Source organism: Hemibagrus wyckioides, linkage group LG07, assembly GCF_019097595.1.
Source record: "Hemibagrus wyckioides isolate EC202008001 linkage group LG07, SWU_Hwy_1.0, whole genome shotgun sequence".
In the NCBI taxonomy this organism is placed as follows: domain Eukaryota; kingdom Metazoa; phylum Chordata; class Actinopteri; order Siluriformes; family Bagridae; genus Hemibagrus; species Hemibagrus wyckioides.
In genome coordinates, this window is record NC_080716.1 from 11,519,609 (window position 1) to 11,537,228 (window position 17,620).

General features: G+C 38.4%; 3 protein-coding genes and 1 non-coding gene across 9 annotated transcripts; 3 read left to right on the forward strand and 1 right to left on the reverse strand.

Moving 5' to 3' along the window:
- The first annotated feature begins 214 nt into the window (after positions 1-214).
- LOC131356386 (regulator of G-protein signaling 20) lies at positions 215-4,015 on the forward strand. Of its 5 annotated transcripts, none has more exons than XM_058395358.1 (5): positions 215-301; positions 1,221-1,408; positions 1,915-1,998; positions 2,674-2,908; positions 3,043-4,015. In XM_058395358.1, exons 1-5 carry the CDS (start codon positions 299-301, stop codon positions 3,226-3,228), a joined length of 696 nt encoding a protein of 231 aa, XP_058251341.1. In that variant the 5' UTR covers positions 215-298; the 3' UTR covers positions 3,229-4,015. The 5 variants fall into 5 exon arrangements, with proteins under 5 accessions (XP_058251341.1, XP_058251342.1, XP_058251344.1 ...); XM_058395359.1 differs by having other exon boundaries at positions 217-309; XM_058395361.1 differs by having other exon boundaries at positions 217-309; positions 1,221-1,333.
- A 923-nt stretch (positions 4,016-4,938) lies between these two features.
- Positions 4,939-9,580, reverse strand: lypla1 (lysophospholipase 1). Of its 2 annotated transcripts, none has more exons than XM_058393858.1 (9): positions 9,187-9,580; positions 7,700-7,731; positions 7,544-7,609; positions 7,386-7,428; positions 7,225-7,295; positions 7,066-7,139; positions 6,648-6,749; positions 6,360-6,533; positions 4,939-6,229 (listed from the first exon to the last, which is right to left on the reverse strand). In XM_058393858.1, the coding sequence occupies exons 2-9, from the start codon at positions 7,716-7,718 to the stop codon at positions 6,176-6,178; spliced, it is 603 nt and encodes a 200-aa protein (XP_058249841.1). In that variant the 5' UTR covers positions 7,719-7,731; positions 9,187-9,580; the 3' UTR covers positions 4,939-6,175. The 2 variants fall into 2 exon arrangements, with proteins under 2 accessions (XP_058249841.1, XP_058249840.1); XM_058393857.1 differs by having other exon boundaries at positions 4,957-6,229; positions 7,386-7,433; positions 9,187-9,578.
- A 2,419-nt stretch (positions 9,581-11,999) lies between these two features.
- trnaa-ugc (transfer RNA alanine (anticodon UGC)) lies at positions 12,000-12,071 on the forward strand. Its single transcript has one exon. It is a non-coding gene; the product is annotated as a tRNA-Ala (tRNA).
- Positions 12,072-12,421: 350 nt separating this feature from the next.
- mrpl15 (mitochondrial ribosomal protein L15) lies at positions 12,422-17,123 on the forward strand. The gene is made up of 5 exons (XM_058393865.1): positions 12,422-12,595; positions 14,201-14,358; positions 14,447-14,612; positions 15,451-15,574; positions 16,683-17,123. Exons 1-5 carry the CDS (start codon positions 12,491-12,493, stop codon positions 17,018-17,020), a joined length of 891 nt encoding a protein of 296 aa, XP_058249848.1. The 5' UTR covers positions 12,422-12,490; the 3' UTR covers positions 17,021-17,123.
- The last annotated feature ends 497 nt before the right edge of the window (positions 17,124-17,620 follow it).

Here is a 17,620-nt window from a genome sequence, read left to right on the forward strand (position 1 = left end):
TTTCACAAATAGCCTTAGGTATTTTAAAGGGGAAAAAATCGACGTGGTATGTTATTTGATTTATTTTATTTATTTATTTTACAAAACATTTAGTAATCTAGCTGAGTGTGCGCTTTTTGCATGCAGTCCTCGTCACGCGTCTTTGCCGTTGCCGCGCGCGTCAGAAGAGAGCGCGTGCAGTTCAGGCGAGAGCCGCGCGCGCATGCGCACTGGAGTGGGAGCGCAGACTAGAGTACATCACAGAGAGGATAATGGGCGTGTTGAGTAGCGCGCTGTGAATAATCCACACCTGGCACAAATGGTAATGCGGTAAGCAGTGCTCGATTTGACCGAATGCACGCATTTAGACCATTTAGAATTTGACTATGTAGGGCACATTGTACTGTACCAGTGTATCTGGCTTGTATACTTGCGCGTGGATGACGCTCGTGCTCTGACAGATTCCTCAGGCTGTGTGAGGATGTGAGGATGCGCTGGGAGAGATACGACGCTAATTAGAGCCTGTGTATGTGAAATCATGATGACTGCTTTACAGTGTTAGGCAGTTGATTTTGAATTAATTAGTACAGAAATCATGAAAAAAAAATTATTTGACATTTATGGTTCTACAAAAAAAAGCCTTGAACCGAGGACATTTTATATGTATGGTATGTGCCAGTATGCTATTATAAAGCCTATGGATTTTTTTCTTAGAAGCAACGTTTTTATACGACTTTAAATGTGTCTTATTAGACAATAATAATAATAATAATAATAATAATAATAATAATAATAATATGCTGATTTAATTTCAAAAATGTTTGCCCTATTGCTGTAATGTCTTTTTTTTCTTGGAAAATAACAGGTAGTGATTTATGGAAATTGTTGTAAGAGGCTTGCATATGCATGTGTATGTTGTGGTGGTGCTCAGGTGCTGTGTTGTAATTGATCTCAATGGATTTGCGTTATTTGCTAAATGCCTGCTGTGTATTCTGGCATGCAGGCCTTTTTTTCCGGACTAATCCCAATGGACGGCTGCTTAAATGAATTAAGAGTGTTACAGCTTGCAGAGTTTCTGCATCACATTAGTGTTTTAATTGCAGTACATTCACCTGCACAGTTAGACTACAGCCAACTGTACAGCCAAACTCCTTTTCGTACATCAGCTGTACAAACTGATCTTGATTCAGTGTGTTTTTTTTTTTTTTTATTGTATACCGTGTTTGATTATTGTGTTGTAGCTCATGGGGTCTGAGCAGGTGGAGATGGGGAAATGTCCAGAACAGGACACTGGAAATGCCGTCCAGACACATATTGCTTCTTCCAACAAAGATATGCAGGACGACGTGAACAGGTACACTCTTGGCTGGCTGAACGCACCTCCAAACGCTTGCTGCTTCTGCTGGTGCTGTTGCTGTAGCTGCTCCTGGTAAGAACCTTAACCATTGTTTGCAACTCTAGACAGCATGACATGCATCTGGCTTTAATACAAACTACAGAACGTGTAAAAAGAGTGAGTAACTTCAAACCAGGCAGACATGCACATTTTTTTTTGCATAGAACCAAGCTAGCTGATTTAATCTTGCTTTTTTTTTCTTTTCTTTTTTTTGATGTGTGAGCTTTTGGCACAATTTGGTTTTCTAAGTCATAATAACTGCTGGTCTGTGGTGATTTTTTTTTGTCTAATATGTATATTGGATTATATTTACTGTATACCGTGTTGCAAACTATGTAAACTGTGTATAAGTGTTAGGGAGTGCGTCAGAATTAGGTTCAGGTGTGCTGGGAGCCTTTATTAAGTTTATTGGAAGGACTGTATGTTTACACGATAGTCCCGACGGAGCTGTACACAGTGGGATACTGCTTATACTAATGTCTTGTACAGTGTACAAAAACAGGCAAAAACATGTTGTTACATTACTTGCATGTATGTAGTCTTACAGTAAGACCTTCTAAGGCAGAGGCAGAAAAGATGCAGAAGATAAATGAGAAACAACATGAAGCTACAGTTGAGGAACCGTAAGTACAGCATATAAATATATATACACGTGTGTGTGTGTGTGTGTGTGTATGTGCGTGTGTGTGTGCGTGTTTGTTTACATGACACTGTAATTCTATTTGCCTCTAATGTAATAATTTTATTGCATATGATTATGATGATGATGATGATGATGATGATGATGATTATTACAATACTGTTTAAATATTATACACTGAAGAAAGGTTCAGCACTGTCAAACTATGTACATTCAACCTAATTTCTTTCCATCACATTACAAGCGAAGTGATACTATGAACGATAATTTAATGTTTACTGGCAAAATAGAACAAACCCTATTGACTCCAGACCTGTTTATAATAGAAGACTTAGGGCGCATGTGAAATGATGTCTTACCAAATCTGTACTATGTTTTATTCCTTGCCACATCTTTTGAGCAATGCAGTTAATAGAAATGCAGTAAAAATAGTTGTTACACTTCCCTGTCATTTACCTGTGGTGCTATCAACATACAAAATCAGATCCAAAAGATGAATTAGGCTGATTTTGTTTCGTGTACTTTTCTAAGTTTGAGGTGAATAAGATAGAGACAGGTTGAAAAACACTAGAGTATTTATTTAGTACGGGGAAAATCATAGCAATGTCAAAAAGTGGAATGCAATATAATAAAGGATGAATGCATTTCGGCTTTGCAGGGCTGGTCTAACACTAGAGGAGGCGCAATCGTGGGCAAAATCATTCGAACACTTGATTAAGAGCCCGAATGGCCGGAACAATTTCCGTCAGTTCCTTAAGAGTGAGTTCAGTGAGGAAAACCTGTTGTTCTGGCTGGCCTGTGAGGAGCTAAAGAAAGAGACCAACAGAACTGTGGTGGAACAGACTGTTAAGCAAATATACGAGGACTACGTTTCTGTGCTGTCACCTAGAGAGGTATATTTACACCCAATAACACACACACAAAACACCCATTGCCACAAATGGGTTTGTTAATTGGTGTAACCATAGTATTATGAGTAGCATTGTCATTCCTTGTATCTTTTGCTGCCTGTTGTGTGTTTAACTAGGTGAGTCTGGATTCACGTGCTCGGGAGGTGATTAGCAAGAACATGCTGAATCCGTCCTCTCAAACCTTTGATGAGGCACAGCAGCAAATATACACACTCATGCAGCGAGATTCATATCCTCGTTACATGAACTCCAGCGTTTATGCAGACCTTATTGCAAGTTTGGAAGCAGCAGAGAAGTCCTAACACACAGGCACATGTAGAACCTCTCTCTCTCTCTCTCACAGACACACACACACACACATTCTAAACAGTCAAATGAATCCTGATCCTTACACTGATATGATTATCTCAGACAACAGTCCCCTCCGAAAGTATTGAAATACTCTCTCATACCCGTGTCAGACTACATTCATTCATCCTTGACCACACTCACTTTCCAGTGTCCTGATGTACTGTTACATTCTTCTGGATTTTTATAACACTTTGAGTCCACTAAATTATTAGTTAGTGGTTAAAAGGGAAAACACTAGATTCTTGCTTTAGGGTTTAAATGATTATATGTAAATATTCAAATGAAATGAAGATATATTTGAATATTTGTCAGCCTTAGTTGTGCATGGGGCACTGAAATGGCAGATGAATACTTGTGCCTTGCTATACATACAGAGGATCTACATTATGATATATAACTGCTCCTAATATAAAGTTTATTACAATTCAAGGTGCTTTTAATTATGGTGGAACAGAATGAAAGTTATGACTATATTTAAAACATATATGTACATCTCTCTCTCTGTCTCTCTCTCTCTCTCTCTCTCTCTCTGTCTTTCTGTCTCCCTCACACACACACACACACACACACACACTAGAACATCTGAAATAGGACTTGGACCAATAAAGCTCAGTTTTGTGATCTATTTATTACTACATGCATGTTTTTGAAGTTCAGAGGATGCATTTGATATATTCACTTGTGTATACCGGGATAAACTGTATAAAAGATATATAAATCAATAATAAAGCACAAATATTTGTCAGTAAGTCTGTGTACTAATTATTATCATATATTTTTACATTTTCCACTGAATACAAGTCAACTCTTTAAAACTCAAGTGAAGAAGCAGATTAGTCCATAATCAAGTGACAACTTTTATTTCAGTTCTTGCATGCACAACTGCATGTGTAGTTGCACAACTTTTGTGTAGTTGAAATCTAAAAGAAACCTACTAAATATAACATTATTCAAAAAGTATGCACGACTATTAAGATTCTGGCATCTGGGCACTGTTCTTGTACCTGCCATCACTAGTAGTTTACTTGTCAACATGAAGGACAGAAATTACTATCCTGCACTGACTCTCCCACACTAATATGCAATTTTCCACAGTCTTGATAAAACTAAATTTCGATAGGTATACTGTGTCGGTAAATTCATCCATTCATTCATTGTCTATACCCGCTTATTCCTAGGACTCTTAGGGTCACGGGGGTCTGCTGGAGCCTATCCCAGCGCACATAGGGCGAAAGGCAGGGGTACACCCTGGACAGGTCGCCAGTCCATCGCAGGGCTGTTGGTAAATTAATTTGAGAAAAGATTCCATAATTGTCAGAGGGTAATTGCAAGTGTCCCTTAATATGGTTTTAATTCTAAAAGCGATTTGTGTTATTTTAATTTAAACTGTAATTTCTATTCAAGTTATATTTAGAAGTGTCAAGAAAAAGTGGTTCGAGGAGATAGGGAGGAAACAGCTATACAAATAATCACTCTTTACACAAGCATTTCAGAACACATCATGCTTTGGGGCAGATGTGCAAAAGCAGCAGTAGGCCACATCTGGTTCCTCTCTGGTCTGCCAAGGATAGAAATCTGAAGTTACAGTGGGCACAGGGTCTGAGATCACATTTTTTTCATGTTCTATTTGATGCAAGCGACCTGTATCTGCCTGAGTTAATGTATATTGTGATGATGTCCCATGACTGAGTGGATATTACATGAAAAATCAAGGGTACAGGTGTTCCTATTAAATTATATTATGTTTTATTAATACAGCTCTGAAAAAAAATAAGAGACCACTGCAAAATAATCAGTTTCTTGTGTGTTTTTCTTACAGGTTCATGTATTGGTGAGATGAACAGTTTTGTTTCATTTTTTGTGAACTGCTGACAATATTTCTCCTAAATTCAGAATATAACTATTGTTATTTAGAGTGTATATTTAAAGGAAATGACAACACATCAAAATAACCCAAGATCATGCAGTATCTGCAGAGCTTTAATAACTCAAAACAAAATGCAAATCATTTGTAAACAAGTTGTGTTAATGCTTTGGCTAAATAACATTAAGAAATCAGTATTTGGTGGAATAACCCCGATTTGCATGTGTTTCGGCTCCATGCTCTCCACCAGTTTTGCACATTGCTGTTGTGGAACTTTATACCACTCTTTTTACAAAAAAAGCAAACAGCTCAGTTTTACTTGGTGGTTTGTGATCATCATCTTCCTCTTGATGACATTCCAGAGGTTTTCAATAGGGTTCAAATATGGAGATTGGGCAGTGGTCTCTTATTTTTGTTCCAGAGCTGTATATTATAAATATATATGATATATAATGTGTTAAAGCAATATTTGCAATCTGTATATACAGCACATCGTCCAAATACAATGTCAAAGCTGGTACAAGGAAGCATTTCTTTTATTGTGTATCATTTTTCATCAAAAACACTCTCTGTTATAATCACACAAGCCTTACAGCCAATTTAAAAAAAATGTTTCTGACAGGTGATATGTCCCATGCTCAAAGAAAAACATGCTCACCATCAATGGATACTATGCCAAAAAAATTCTGTCAATACTTTTAAGCCCACAGTAGTCCACAACCCAGCAGGGCCAAAACCCTGGTTTTAGATTTCTCATTCTCTGTAGACATTAGTATTTTCCCTTCTTTAAATGAAATCAGGAATGGCCGATTTATTGGCTGATTAATTCAATCATGTTAAAGCAAGAAAAAAAAACCCAAAATATGCAGAGTATTGGGAATACCAGAAGAAGGGATAAGAACCACTGCTCTGTCCAGGCTTGAGATCAGGATTAGTCCTGAACTTAAATTTGGTTGTTTTGTTGATGATGAGACAGCAGCTGGAAAGAGCTTGTGCCCACTGATCAACACAAAGGATCATAGAGGCATTATTGATTAGTCGATGGGAGGCAACTGCTTCTCAATGAATTGTTTTATATCCATCATTTCCTGTTGAGCAGAAAAATCAAAATGTTTAGTTATGAGCTTGATCCTCAGAGTTTATTATATACTGTCAAGTGTATTAACTAAACAAAGGTCAAGAAAAACCTGACACTGTTTCATTCATTCTGGGACAGACCTCTGGGCAGGCGCTGTGGGGCATCCCGGGATATGTTTTGAAGGTGATGCTGTTAGGATTCAGCATGGTCTTGAGTTTCTCTACTGTAAGACACCCAAAGATCAATGGAACGAGAGGATCTGCATCACCATGGCACTGTAGCACTGGTATTTCCTTATTAATGCCAATCACTGACTATACAGATAAATACAGAGAGAGAGTGGGGGGGGTAAATATAAATAGATCTAGATGGATTCATTCACACACTAGCAGCAGGAGGAATATATACATCGGAAATGTTCTGTGTACCTTTGAGAGAGAGTTCCTGAGAGGCAACCAACAGCTTAGCGCAACAACACCAGCGAGTTTCTGATGAGTTTTAAGAGCCGTATAAAGTGATAGTGCACCACCCTAAACACACACACAACCACACACACACACACACAAAGTACAAAGCGAGATTAAATCAACCACACACACACACACACACACAAAGTACAAAGCGAGATTAAATCAACCACACACACACACACACACACAAAGTACAAAGCGAGATTAAATCAACCACACACACACACACACACACAAAGTACAAAGCGAGATTAAATCAAGAAGATACTATCAGTATCATGCATGTAAATAAGAATTAAATTACAGCAAACAAATCATTCATATAATGCCCAACAAGTTTTTGCAGTATTTTAATTTCACTTCACCTTTTCCTTACCTGAGAAAAGCCGCCCAATATGATGCGATGAGATGGAATTCCATTCTTTACCTCCTGATCAATCAAAGCATTTACTGCAAAAAGGAAATAGAATACAGGGCACTTAAAATATGTAGAAGAATGTTTTCACCTTTCACTAAACATTGAAGATGTACATACTGCTTTCTGCAGCTTTTTTAATCCCAGTCTCATCCTCCTCTGCATCCGGACCCAACCCAATGATATCAAACCTGTGATAAGAAACACAAATCATATAAATAGTGACCGGTTCTGAGCACTGCGTTAATAAGGTATGATTCAAAATCATCACTTATCCTTACCAGGAAGGCATTGCCATGTTCATGTTAAGGGTAACTGGCATTACTGGTCTGGCATAATCCATGAGAAAAAGAAAAGAAGAAGAAAATGAAATAACTCAACCTGGGAGATAGACTTTATAAATTTGCTAGTATTGGATAATATTGTGCACTGTACATACGCGTGAGGGCAAATGTACTTGACATAAGGGGTCCTGATCCCAGCCATAGCTTCAGCCCAGCCATGCCTAATGAAAATAATGGTAAATAATAGTCATATGAATGTGGTAATTTAATTTTGTTAACTCACACTTAACTCAGGGGTGTGCACTCCTTACCCTGTATCTCCCAGGCCATGGAGGAAGATTACCTGGAAATTTAAGCAAACATTCATGTCACTGCTAATTACCATAAGCCACATTTATAACTATATTACTGTTGCACATTCAGACCTAGGTGTAGACACTTGTTTTATTAACACAATATCTACAATATACTGTATACAGGTAGTGGCCTATCTGTGATATAAACCCATCATGTCTGTACAGGTGTGCAATTATTGTTTATAGCATGTTTCAGGCACAGATTCTTAGCTTATCTATACTGCCTGCATCAGTAAATAGTAGAAAATATTGTTTATTTTAGTGGGTCCTTGGTATTATCAGGAAGTTACTTCAGACCCTGCTCTACCTTGTGCATGTACAGTGTCCTCTGGAAAAGCTTTCCACTTGATTTTGGAACATGACTGCAGGGATTGCTCACTCAGCCACAAGAGCATTAGTGAGGTCATGCACTGATGTTGGGTGAGGAGGCCTGGGACACTGTCTGTGTTATGCTACGTTCACACATACGCCGACTCGAAATGACTCGAGAGAATTTATTTTTAATTAGAGCTGGTGATTTCCAGCGACATAAGCAACAGAGACCGCTGGCTGATGTGGCGACAAAGTTAACAGTTCAACTTTATGCAACTATGGAGCAACTTGGTACAGCGGCTACACAAGACAGTAGAGAGCAGTAGAGAGTGTAAAAGCTGCTTCACACTGCTTCAGCTTCATCCCATATGATATGATGCTTTTTGCTCATTTCTATGGCAACCATTCGTAGGAATCCCTACTGGTGAATTTATAGTACAGAGACTGGCAACTCGCTGTAGTTGTGAACTTTGACAGCTTTACAGGTCACCCCAAAGGTGTTTGGGGTCAAGGTCAGAGTTCTGTGCAGGCCAGTCGAGTTCTTTCACTCCAACCTTGACAAGCCTTGTGGACCACACTTGGTCATAATGGCGCAGATTTGGGCATGGAGGGAAATTGTGATGGTACAGCATACAAAGACATTATACTATATTATTATAGTATATAATTATTATATATAGTTAATAATTATATATTATTATTATACTATATTATATATACTATTATATTAGGGGCAGTGGTAGGGTCATTGGAAGATTAGGGTTCAAGCCCTAGCACTGCCAAGCTGTCACTGTTGGGCCCTTGAGCAAGGCCCCAAAAGCTGCCTGCTCCAGGGACACTGTATCATGGCTGACCCTGCGCTCTGACCCCAAGGATGGGATATACAAAGAAAGAATTTCACTGTGCAGTAATGTATATGTGACAAAGAGTACTGATCTTATACACAGTTTACATGGGTGTGATGGTCAGGTGACTACAGAGATTATAGGTGATACAGGTGTGAGTTCTTTCTGGTGCCATACCTTTATTATATTTCTATACAGCAGAGCAAACCACCACCCCTGCCACATTCTGTGTCTGTCTGTCAATCTCTGTGTGTGTGTGTGTGTGTGTGTGTGTGTGTGTCTTACCGCCGCTGTAGCTTTACGGGCGGCCGGCACAATGGCAGGAAGCGGCGCGGACATGTTATTACCGCACATATACCGGAGAGCAGGATGACATTCAGAAGGAGAATAAAGCTTGCACTCTGCCGCCCAAAACTCAATCGCCTACAAACTAGGACTTGTGGTTTTCTAATACAAGAAACAACCCGATCACATAAACCAAATAATTCACTAAGCCCCGACTTTCGCTATTAAGTTCTCTAAGTACCGTAAACTAGCTTAGAGCCATGTAAATAGATCGTACTCTGAGTGTAAACCACGCACGCTGCAGTCTGTACTGAGAATCTAAAACCGATCTCCGTTCAGCTCTAATCTCTTACATATGTATTAAATGCATTACCTGAATCTAAAGCCTGATCCGGGATCAGCACTCTAGGGGTGGGGCGTGGTAGAGCAAACCACATAACCCCTTTACTCCAAACTGACACAGGAAGTCCTGCCTTTTATGACGCATCATCTTTGTGTATTCAGATTGGTGGAATTTTGATATATGCAGATTCCGCGAACTGCTATTGGTTCATTAAATACCAATAACTTTGTGTTGGAGTCTGATGTGTGTAGTGGGTGGTAGATACTGCACTCTGCATGGACTGAAGTTTACAGGGATTGAAAGCAGACTATTTATTATTATAATAAATTTGGTGAGGTTTCCTAAATCCTAAATAAGATGAATATATATATATATATATATATATATATATATATATATATATATATATATATATATATATATACACACAATAAAATAAATTATTATAATAATTATAATACAAAAAAGTAATACAACAACATCAATAATAATAATAATAATAATAATAATAATACAATCACTACACATACAGTATTTGCTCAGTTCTGTATTGTACAGGTTCCTATCAGTGTCCATTTTGCCTGCATGTAATGATTAATTAACAGATTAAAATGGGGCAATTATCAAAACATTAAAAAGCTCTTATGAAAGATAAAGCTCAAGTGTTGAAATTTTGTTTAGGGGACATCCCTACTACACTGCAAGATATGCTGGGATTCCCATCACGATATATATTTCTAAGTAGATTCCTAAGCTAAGTGAAACAGTAAAATTATGACATGGCATATACCTATGTTGGCGGCTGGGTGGCACGAAGTGGCACGTTTACCTCACACCTCCAGTGTCCTGGGTTCGAGTCCTGCTCACTGCGTGTGTGGAGTTTGCATGTTCTCCCTGTGCTTGGTGCAGGTGCTCCAGTTTCCTCCCACAGTCCAAAGACATGATTCTAGGCTGATTGGAGTCTCTAAATTTCCTGTAGTGTGTGATTGAATGAGGGTTCACACACAAAAGGAATTTGTCTTAGTAAGTGAAGCTTCCGGTACAAATATAAGAGCAAAACACATAATAATAAGATCACTTTAAAAACATGTATAGAAGACACATTTAAGCTTGAAACAGAATGGACACTGTATAGATGAAATATGCAGCTATGCAAGTGGTAATGCAATGTGCATAAAGTAAGAGTAACATAACATAACGACCACTTGCCTAATATTGTGTTGGTCCCCTTTTTGCTGCCAAAACAGCCCTGACCCATTAAAGCATGGAGTCCACTAGATCTGTGAAGGTGTGCTGTGGTATCTGGCACCAAGACCCCACAAGAGCTGCAGTTTTGGAGATGCTCTGATCCAGTCATCTAGCCACCACACAATCAGACTCATTCAAATCTTTATGCTTGCCCATTTTTCCTGCTTCTAACACAGCAACTTTGAGTTCACTTACTGCCTAATATATCTCACCCACTAACAGGTGCCATGATGAGGAGATAATCAGTGTTGTACACGTCACCTGTCAGTGCTCATAATGTTATGCCTGATTGGTCTATATACAGGTAATATAATAAATTGGAGTGAATTTACAAGTGCATATAATATCCACAGTGAAAAAAGAGGGTCCTTGGAGGCAGTTCACTTTTCATGGGGGAGACGGTTGTGGTAGCTTTACCAAACTGCCACTGCTGGGCCCCTTAACCCTCAATTGCTCAGTTGTATGAATTGAGATAAAATGTAAGTTGATCTGGATAAGGGTGTCTGCCAAATGCTGTAAATGTAATGTAAAATATGGCCTGTGGGGAAAAAAGCTGTTCTTGTGCTCATTGCTCTGTGATGCTGACCAGATTGCAGCAGTTTGAAGAGGTTGTGACCAGGGTGAGTAATGTCTGAAATTAATTTTCCTGCCTGTTTCTTCATTCTAACAGTGTACAGTTCCTGGAGAGTGGAGCACCAGTAATCGTCACAGCGGACTGGACTGTCTGTTTGTAGTCTTCTTATGTCTGATTTGGTAGCTGACCAAAACCAGACCATCATACTCAGAACAGACTCTCATGTAACCGGCTGAAGGTCTTCAGCTTTCACGTGTTTACTGCTTAGCATGCTGACATCACACCAACTCATCATGGATTATTTTCCTCTAATAGCACACCCCATTGTTGTTTTTTTTGTTTTGTTTTGTTTTATTGTGTTTTATTTATTGGATTTTTAACATTATAGCTTTTATAGTTATTGGTCTTGTTAAGAAAATACAAACAAATGTACATTTATTTATTGATATTAGTACACAAACACCTTTTTCGGAGGGTTTCGAATGTATCAGTATCATGCAAATAATAAAATGAAAATGTATTAAAAAATTTAAAACCCTCTTCTGCCAGGAATTAATTTCTTTTAACAATTTAACATTGATTTGTTTTCTCGAATTATTTTTCCATGTCTCATGACTAAAAGCACAGGCTTAGCGCATGTTACACACAGGGGATGTAGCTCAGTGGTAGAGCGCATGCTTTGCATGTATGAGGCCCCGGGTTCAATCCCCGGCATCTCCATGTGGTTGGCACCTTTTGATGGAAATTCTGTGATCTTTTGTTGGTCAATATTTTAAAATAGTATTTCAACATAAATATTATTTGTGTGTGTGTGTGTGTGTGTGTGTCATGAAGTGTAATTTATGAGCTTTTAAACAATGAAAATATCTTCATTCTCTATGACGATTGTAAAATATAATTAGCTCCATGCATACACTTATTTCATCATGTGTCTCGTTACATCGTAAAACATGTCTTTTACAAGTTTAGACTTTAAATGCAACGTCCAGATCTCCCTCCTTCAAAGTGTGCACAGAGATGTGATATTTTCCTGCGCTTCCTCTTGCTCGATGTTTTTCCGGTGTGCTGTACCACGTGTTTGTCCGCCATGACACTTGCCCTTGAGTATTAGGTTGACTAGCAAACGTGCAGCAAGGCAAATGTCTGCGTCCAGGACCACCGGTGGAAAAAGTATAGACATTGTGAGAAATCTACCCCGGATAACTCTAGCTAACCTTCGTCCAAATCCTGGTGCAAGGATAAATGTAAGTCATGATAGAAGTGTGTGAACCAGCTGTATGATTTTTAGCTAGAAGCTTAGCAGGTTAGCCAGAACTAACCTAGTGTCAGGGATCATTTACTTTCATTTAAAGGTTAGAAAAATAAACGTGTCTCTAAGCAGTTACACCTAGTCACTGAAATCAGAAACAAAGCATTTGTTACTTTAGTTGCTAGTTATAGGTTTTATGCATGGGTCAGTGTATTTAGTGTTAGCATGTTAGCCTGTCAGACAAGCTACATGTATGATTAACAAGATCTAGGTTTAGATCTGCTTAGCAAATGAACATCATCAGTGGCAGTCATCTGGACAATGATCTAAATTATATCAGTTTTTACAAGCTCCTGGAGTCGTGTTTGGGTCAGAGATTGTATATTTACATTATTTTTGCTTAACTGACCTCAAGGTATAACTTCAGTGCTCAATAACTTCATTGCTCAACACTGAGCAAAGTCAGTATGGAAAAATGTATTTATTTGCTTTCTTTCACAAACAAGCCCTTAACAGAAGCCTTGCCATAGTTGCAATTCTGATCGGATTCTTATAAATGCATCTAATCACTGTTTCATTCATTCAGTAAGGTAATGGGGTGATGTAGCTGGACTGGGCGATGGGATTATGGTGTTTCTCCCTTTAACACCATTACTGTTAGAAACAAGTATTGTGAAAATGCTATTTTGATATTGTGTTGTTTTGTTAACAAGATGTTGTTGAACCCTGTAGAATCAGCATCTTATCCTCTTCAATCATTCTAGGTTGAACACCGTTCATACACCGATCCGGCATAACTTTATGACCACCCGCCTAATATTGTGTTGGTCCCCCTTTTGCTGCCAAAACAGCCCTGATCCATCATGCACTGTGTATTCACCACTGTTCCTTCCTTGGACCACTTTTGATAGATACTGACCACTGCAGACCGGGAACACCCCACAAGAGCTGCAGTTTTGGAGATGCTCTGATCCAGTCTTCTAGCCATCACAATTTGGCCCTTGTCAAACTCGCTCAAATCCTTACGCTTGCCCATTTTTCCTGCTTCTAACACATCAACTTTGAGGACAAAATGTTCACTTGCTGCCTAATATATCCCACCCACTAAGAGGTGCCATGATGAGGAGATAATCAGTGTTAATCACTTCACCTGGTCATAATGTTATGCCTGATTAGTGTATACTGTCATTCATTTTCATTTATTTATTTATTTTTTAACTAATAGTAGTTTAGAAGCTAACTGTAGGCAATTTTTACGTATTATCGACAAACCTGCAGTGGTCAGATTATTTGTGAACTCCAAGGCTCTTCCCAAGTGTACTGCATATGTTAAAGTATGAGTGCTCAGCCGACTGCTGGAATGAAAAAACATGTCCTGAAAGAACTTTTAGACTCACTTACAGAAATGCAGAGTTGAAAGTTGAACCTAGAAATGTGGAATAGTTACAGTATTAGATCCTTGTTTTCAACCAGTAAAGCACAGACTGATCCAAAGCTTTAATATTGGACAAAAACATCATTATTAATATTTGTGTTAAATTGTGTGTGATTTGAAGTGAGGAATTGTCACTTATACAGCTAAAATAATGCCTGTATATAGGAGAAGCGTCGAGGCCGGGGGCAGCATGGAGGGAATAAGAGTGGACGGGGACACAAAGGTGAACGGCAGCGAGGGAACCGTCCCCGTCTGGGCTTTGAGGGAGGCCAGACCCCATTCTACCTGCTCATTCCTAAATATGGCTACAATGAGGGGCACAGGTGAACAAATGTACACTTCTCATGGGATGATAAAGAATGCATGGGTTTTTCTCCAGTCGTGAATGTAACACTGTGTTTTTGTCTTCAGTCGTCGTAAACAATACCCACCACTCACACTGCGGAGGCTGCAGTATTTGATAGACCTTGGCCGCGTGGATCCGTCTCAGCCCATAGACCTCACCCAGCTGGTCAACGGCAGAGGAGTCACCATCCAGCCACTCAAACGTGACTATGGGGTCCATCTTGTAGAAGAGGTACATGCATTATGATGTGCTTATAATGTCGAAAGGTGGGGGAGACACCACTGAAATCTGAAAAAACATTTGGCATTACTTTTCAGGAATACAAAGTTAAACTTTGATGATTTTGTTTCTGGTTGCTTGATATCTCAGCCAGAATGCTGAATTTTTGAGTATTGATGAGTTCATTTTCATTGCATTCTAGAGTAAACAGGGCAACATGCAAAGTACAAAAAAATAACGTGCCTAGGTACAAATTATTTACCAAAATTAAACCGAGCATAAAACAGTAGACTTACCAGACTAAAACTTATTTATTTTGCTTTGTTCCATTGAAATGGTTTGATGTTTTTCTGTTGTAAAATAATAAGAAATGGCCAGGGAAAAACTGATAAGCAGGTTTGTTGCACATGGGTATGTCTTTAATGGTTGCTTACAGCCACCTCGAACCTATTATTATTTATTAGTGGATTATTTGTGGATTAGGTTCTTAACCACAACACATTAGAAAACTTGTGACTGGACAGTACCTTCAGTGATCTAGCTGGAATTCAGTCAAGACACTATGTAGTGAAACACAATGATATGTTTAGCATTTCGTTTCAGCACATATTGTAACCTGCAACCAGGCTGAGCTAATTGTCTTACAAAGATTTTCTTGTTTCTGCTTGGTTTTCCTTATACTATTTGATTTTTTTTCATAATTATTATACATTTTATTACTTTGTTACTTCCTTATGCGGTTGAAATGAATAGGATTGTCCAAAGGAGGGCAGCAGTCAGTCATTTTTAAAGGTTTTTCTGTATCAAGAGTTCTGTCTTGCCTAACTAAAAGTGTTCTTGCGTCTTCAAGGGAGCCGAGATATTCAGCGCTAAGGTGAATCTGGAGGTTCAGTGCGCTTCTGAAGCTGCCATTGCTGCAGTGGAACGCAATGGAGGTGTCATTTCAACCAGCTACTACGATCCTCGCAGCTTAGGTGAGTGACACAGTGTACATTCACATACACATGCACATAAACATACATGAAGCCAACTTTTAAGATATTTTCTTAAAGACTAAGTAGTTGTTACATCATTTCTGTTGCCGGGGTTGGCGATATCACTATCTTAGAACAATTCAAATATAAATAATTATATGGTGATGAACATTTTCGTGCCAGTTGAATAAAATGCCTTACACTATTTTATGAACCAGACTTGAATCTGTTTGCTAGACACACAAACAAACTAATAAAAATAACCAAGATTAAAGCAGTTGCTTAGATTATCTTTCCTTCTTGTTTTGTTTGGGAACATGGTCGCATGTTTGACAGCACAGAGGAGCTGGAGCGTAAAATAGGGCCGTTATATGGAACTATTGAGCTACACAATGGACATGGCACAAACAATGGTTGTTGCAAAACATGACAGATTCGTTTAACCACTAAGAAAGCAGAAAACATGTATAGCAAAAAACCTGATAACTGCATGATACCCATCAGAACAGTCAGAAACATGTGTTAAGCGACCTAACATGGTTGAGCCTTGCAGAGATGCATATATTTTTCTCACACAGGCTTACAGCTGTACACAGAATCCTGAGAGAAACTGGCACAATAAAACCAAATTCAACCTTATTTAAAAAACCCAGTTAATGTATTCAGTATTTACATTCTCCCATCTCTGTCAGCGTCCATTTTGTTTATTCCAGTTTTAATACAGAATACATTAGTACAGATGATTACCTGTTTATTCACGATTTTAATGTCGGCAATCCGTGCTCGATTGTGTTTGTTTAAAATAATCATTAGGAATTAATTGACATTTTGTCAGGAAGCGATTTCCTTAGTCCTTGGCCTAAGGTTTCAGGTTATATATATTTTTTCTAGAGCTATATTTACGTCATCAGGGAAATTAGTTTGCAAAAATAACTGAGTATAATAAAGCCTGCAAAATAGCATCAAAAACATGGAAATAATCGTGTTAAAAATGTTCATGGTAGTCCAGCCTGAAAGCAAATCTTTTTTTTTTTTTTAACCCTGATTGTGTATCCCTACAAGATTGTATAACATGATAACTAGCCCCTTTGTGTGTGTTTTGCTGCAGAAATCCTTGTCAAACCAGTGCCATTCTTTATGACTGGCCAGCCCATTCCTAAGCGCATGCTGCCAGGTGAAGATCTTCTTCCATACTACATAGATGCCAATAACCGTGGTTATCTTGCCGATCCAGAGCAGATCCAGGCCGCCCGGCTCGCACTGGCAAAGAAATACGGCTACACATTACCAGATGTATCACCGGAAACAGTGTGCAAAATGTTAGCCGAGAGGAAGGACCCGCGACAGATCTTTTTTGGTTTGTCCCCAGGCTGGGTAGTAAATTTGACAGAGAAAAAGATCCTTAAACCCACTGACAAAGATGTACTGATGTACTACAGTTCGTAATATGTGGCTTACTGACCCGCACAAGCCAGTTTTCTGAATAATATTTGTGTAAATATGTATCATTGTTTTTGTTAATCAGTAATAAATTGTCATCACGCTTAAACTTTGACGCGTGGAATTTTCTTTTTCCTGCTTCCATTACACAGCCGTTGAAGTTCCCACTCTTTCTCAAGGTCATCATTATCAAGACGTTGAGTACAAATGTATTACTAGCTCATCTTATTCCCACTTATCTTGAATATAGAGAATACTGCAACAAATACAATACAATATTCTGCAAAATGTAAGTCACAGTTTTCCTTATCACTGCTTTCTAAAAGCAATATAAATTTTAAGGAATAAATAATTACCAACTATTGCCAAAACTACTTTCCTCCTGCATGGAGGAAAAGAAAATGATCAGTAGGAAATGTATGGAGGGACGTTATTTATTTCTACATTCATTCCTAGGAACTTTACAGTAACACCTAAAAGCCAACAAGCACAATATAGAATTAAGATGGCTGCTGTTTGTTTATGTATTAATTTTTTTGTATATTTATTCTATTATATGAATGGGAAGACTAGAAATGAATTTCCCTGTGGGATTAATAAAGTATA

Coding starts and splice junctions, on each gene's coding strand:
- LOC131356386 (XM_058395357.1), top strand. CDS start 600: ATGGTTCTACAAAAAAAAGCCTTGAACCGAGGACATTTTATATGTATG. Junction 1,409..1,914: donor TGTTGCTGTAGCTGCTCCTG/GTAAGAACCTTA, acceptor GCATGTATGTAG/TCTTACAGTAAGACCTTCTA. Junction 1,999..2,673: donor GAAGCTACAGTTGAGGAACC/GTAAGTACAGCA, acceptor TCGGCTTTGCAG/GGCTGGTCTAACACTAGAGG.
- mrpl15 (XM_058393865.1), top strand. CDS start 12,491: ATGTCTGCGTCCAGGACCACCGGTGGAAAAAGTATAGACATTGTGAGA. Junction 14,613..15,450: donor GGGTCCATCTTGTAGAAGAG/GTACATGCATTA, acceptor TGCGTCTTCAAG/GGAGCCGAGATATTCAGCGC. Junction 15,575..16,682: donor CTACGATCCTCGCAGCTTAG/GTGAGTGACACA, acceptor GTTTTGCTGCAG/AAATCCTTGTCAAACCAGTG.
- lypla1 (XM_058393857.1), bottom strand. CDS start 9,255: ATGTGCGGTAATAACATGTCCGCGCCGCTTCCTGCCATTGTGCCGGCC. Junction 7,434..7,543: donor AAGTACATTTGCCCTCACGC/GTATGTACAGTG, acceptor GGATTATGCCAG/ACCAGTAATGCCAGTTACCC. Junction 6,230..6,359: donor CCCACAGCGCCTGCCCAGAG/GTCTGTCCCAGA, acceptor TCTGCTCAACAG/GAAATGATGGATATAAAACA.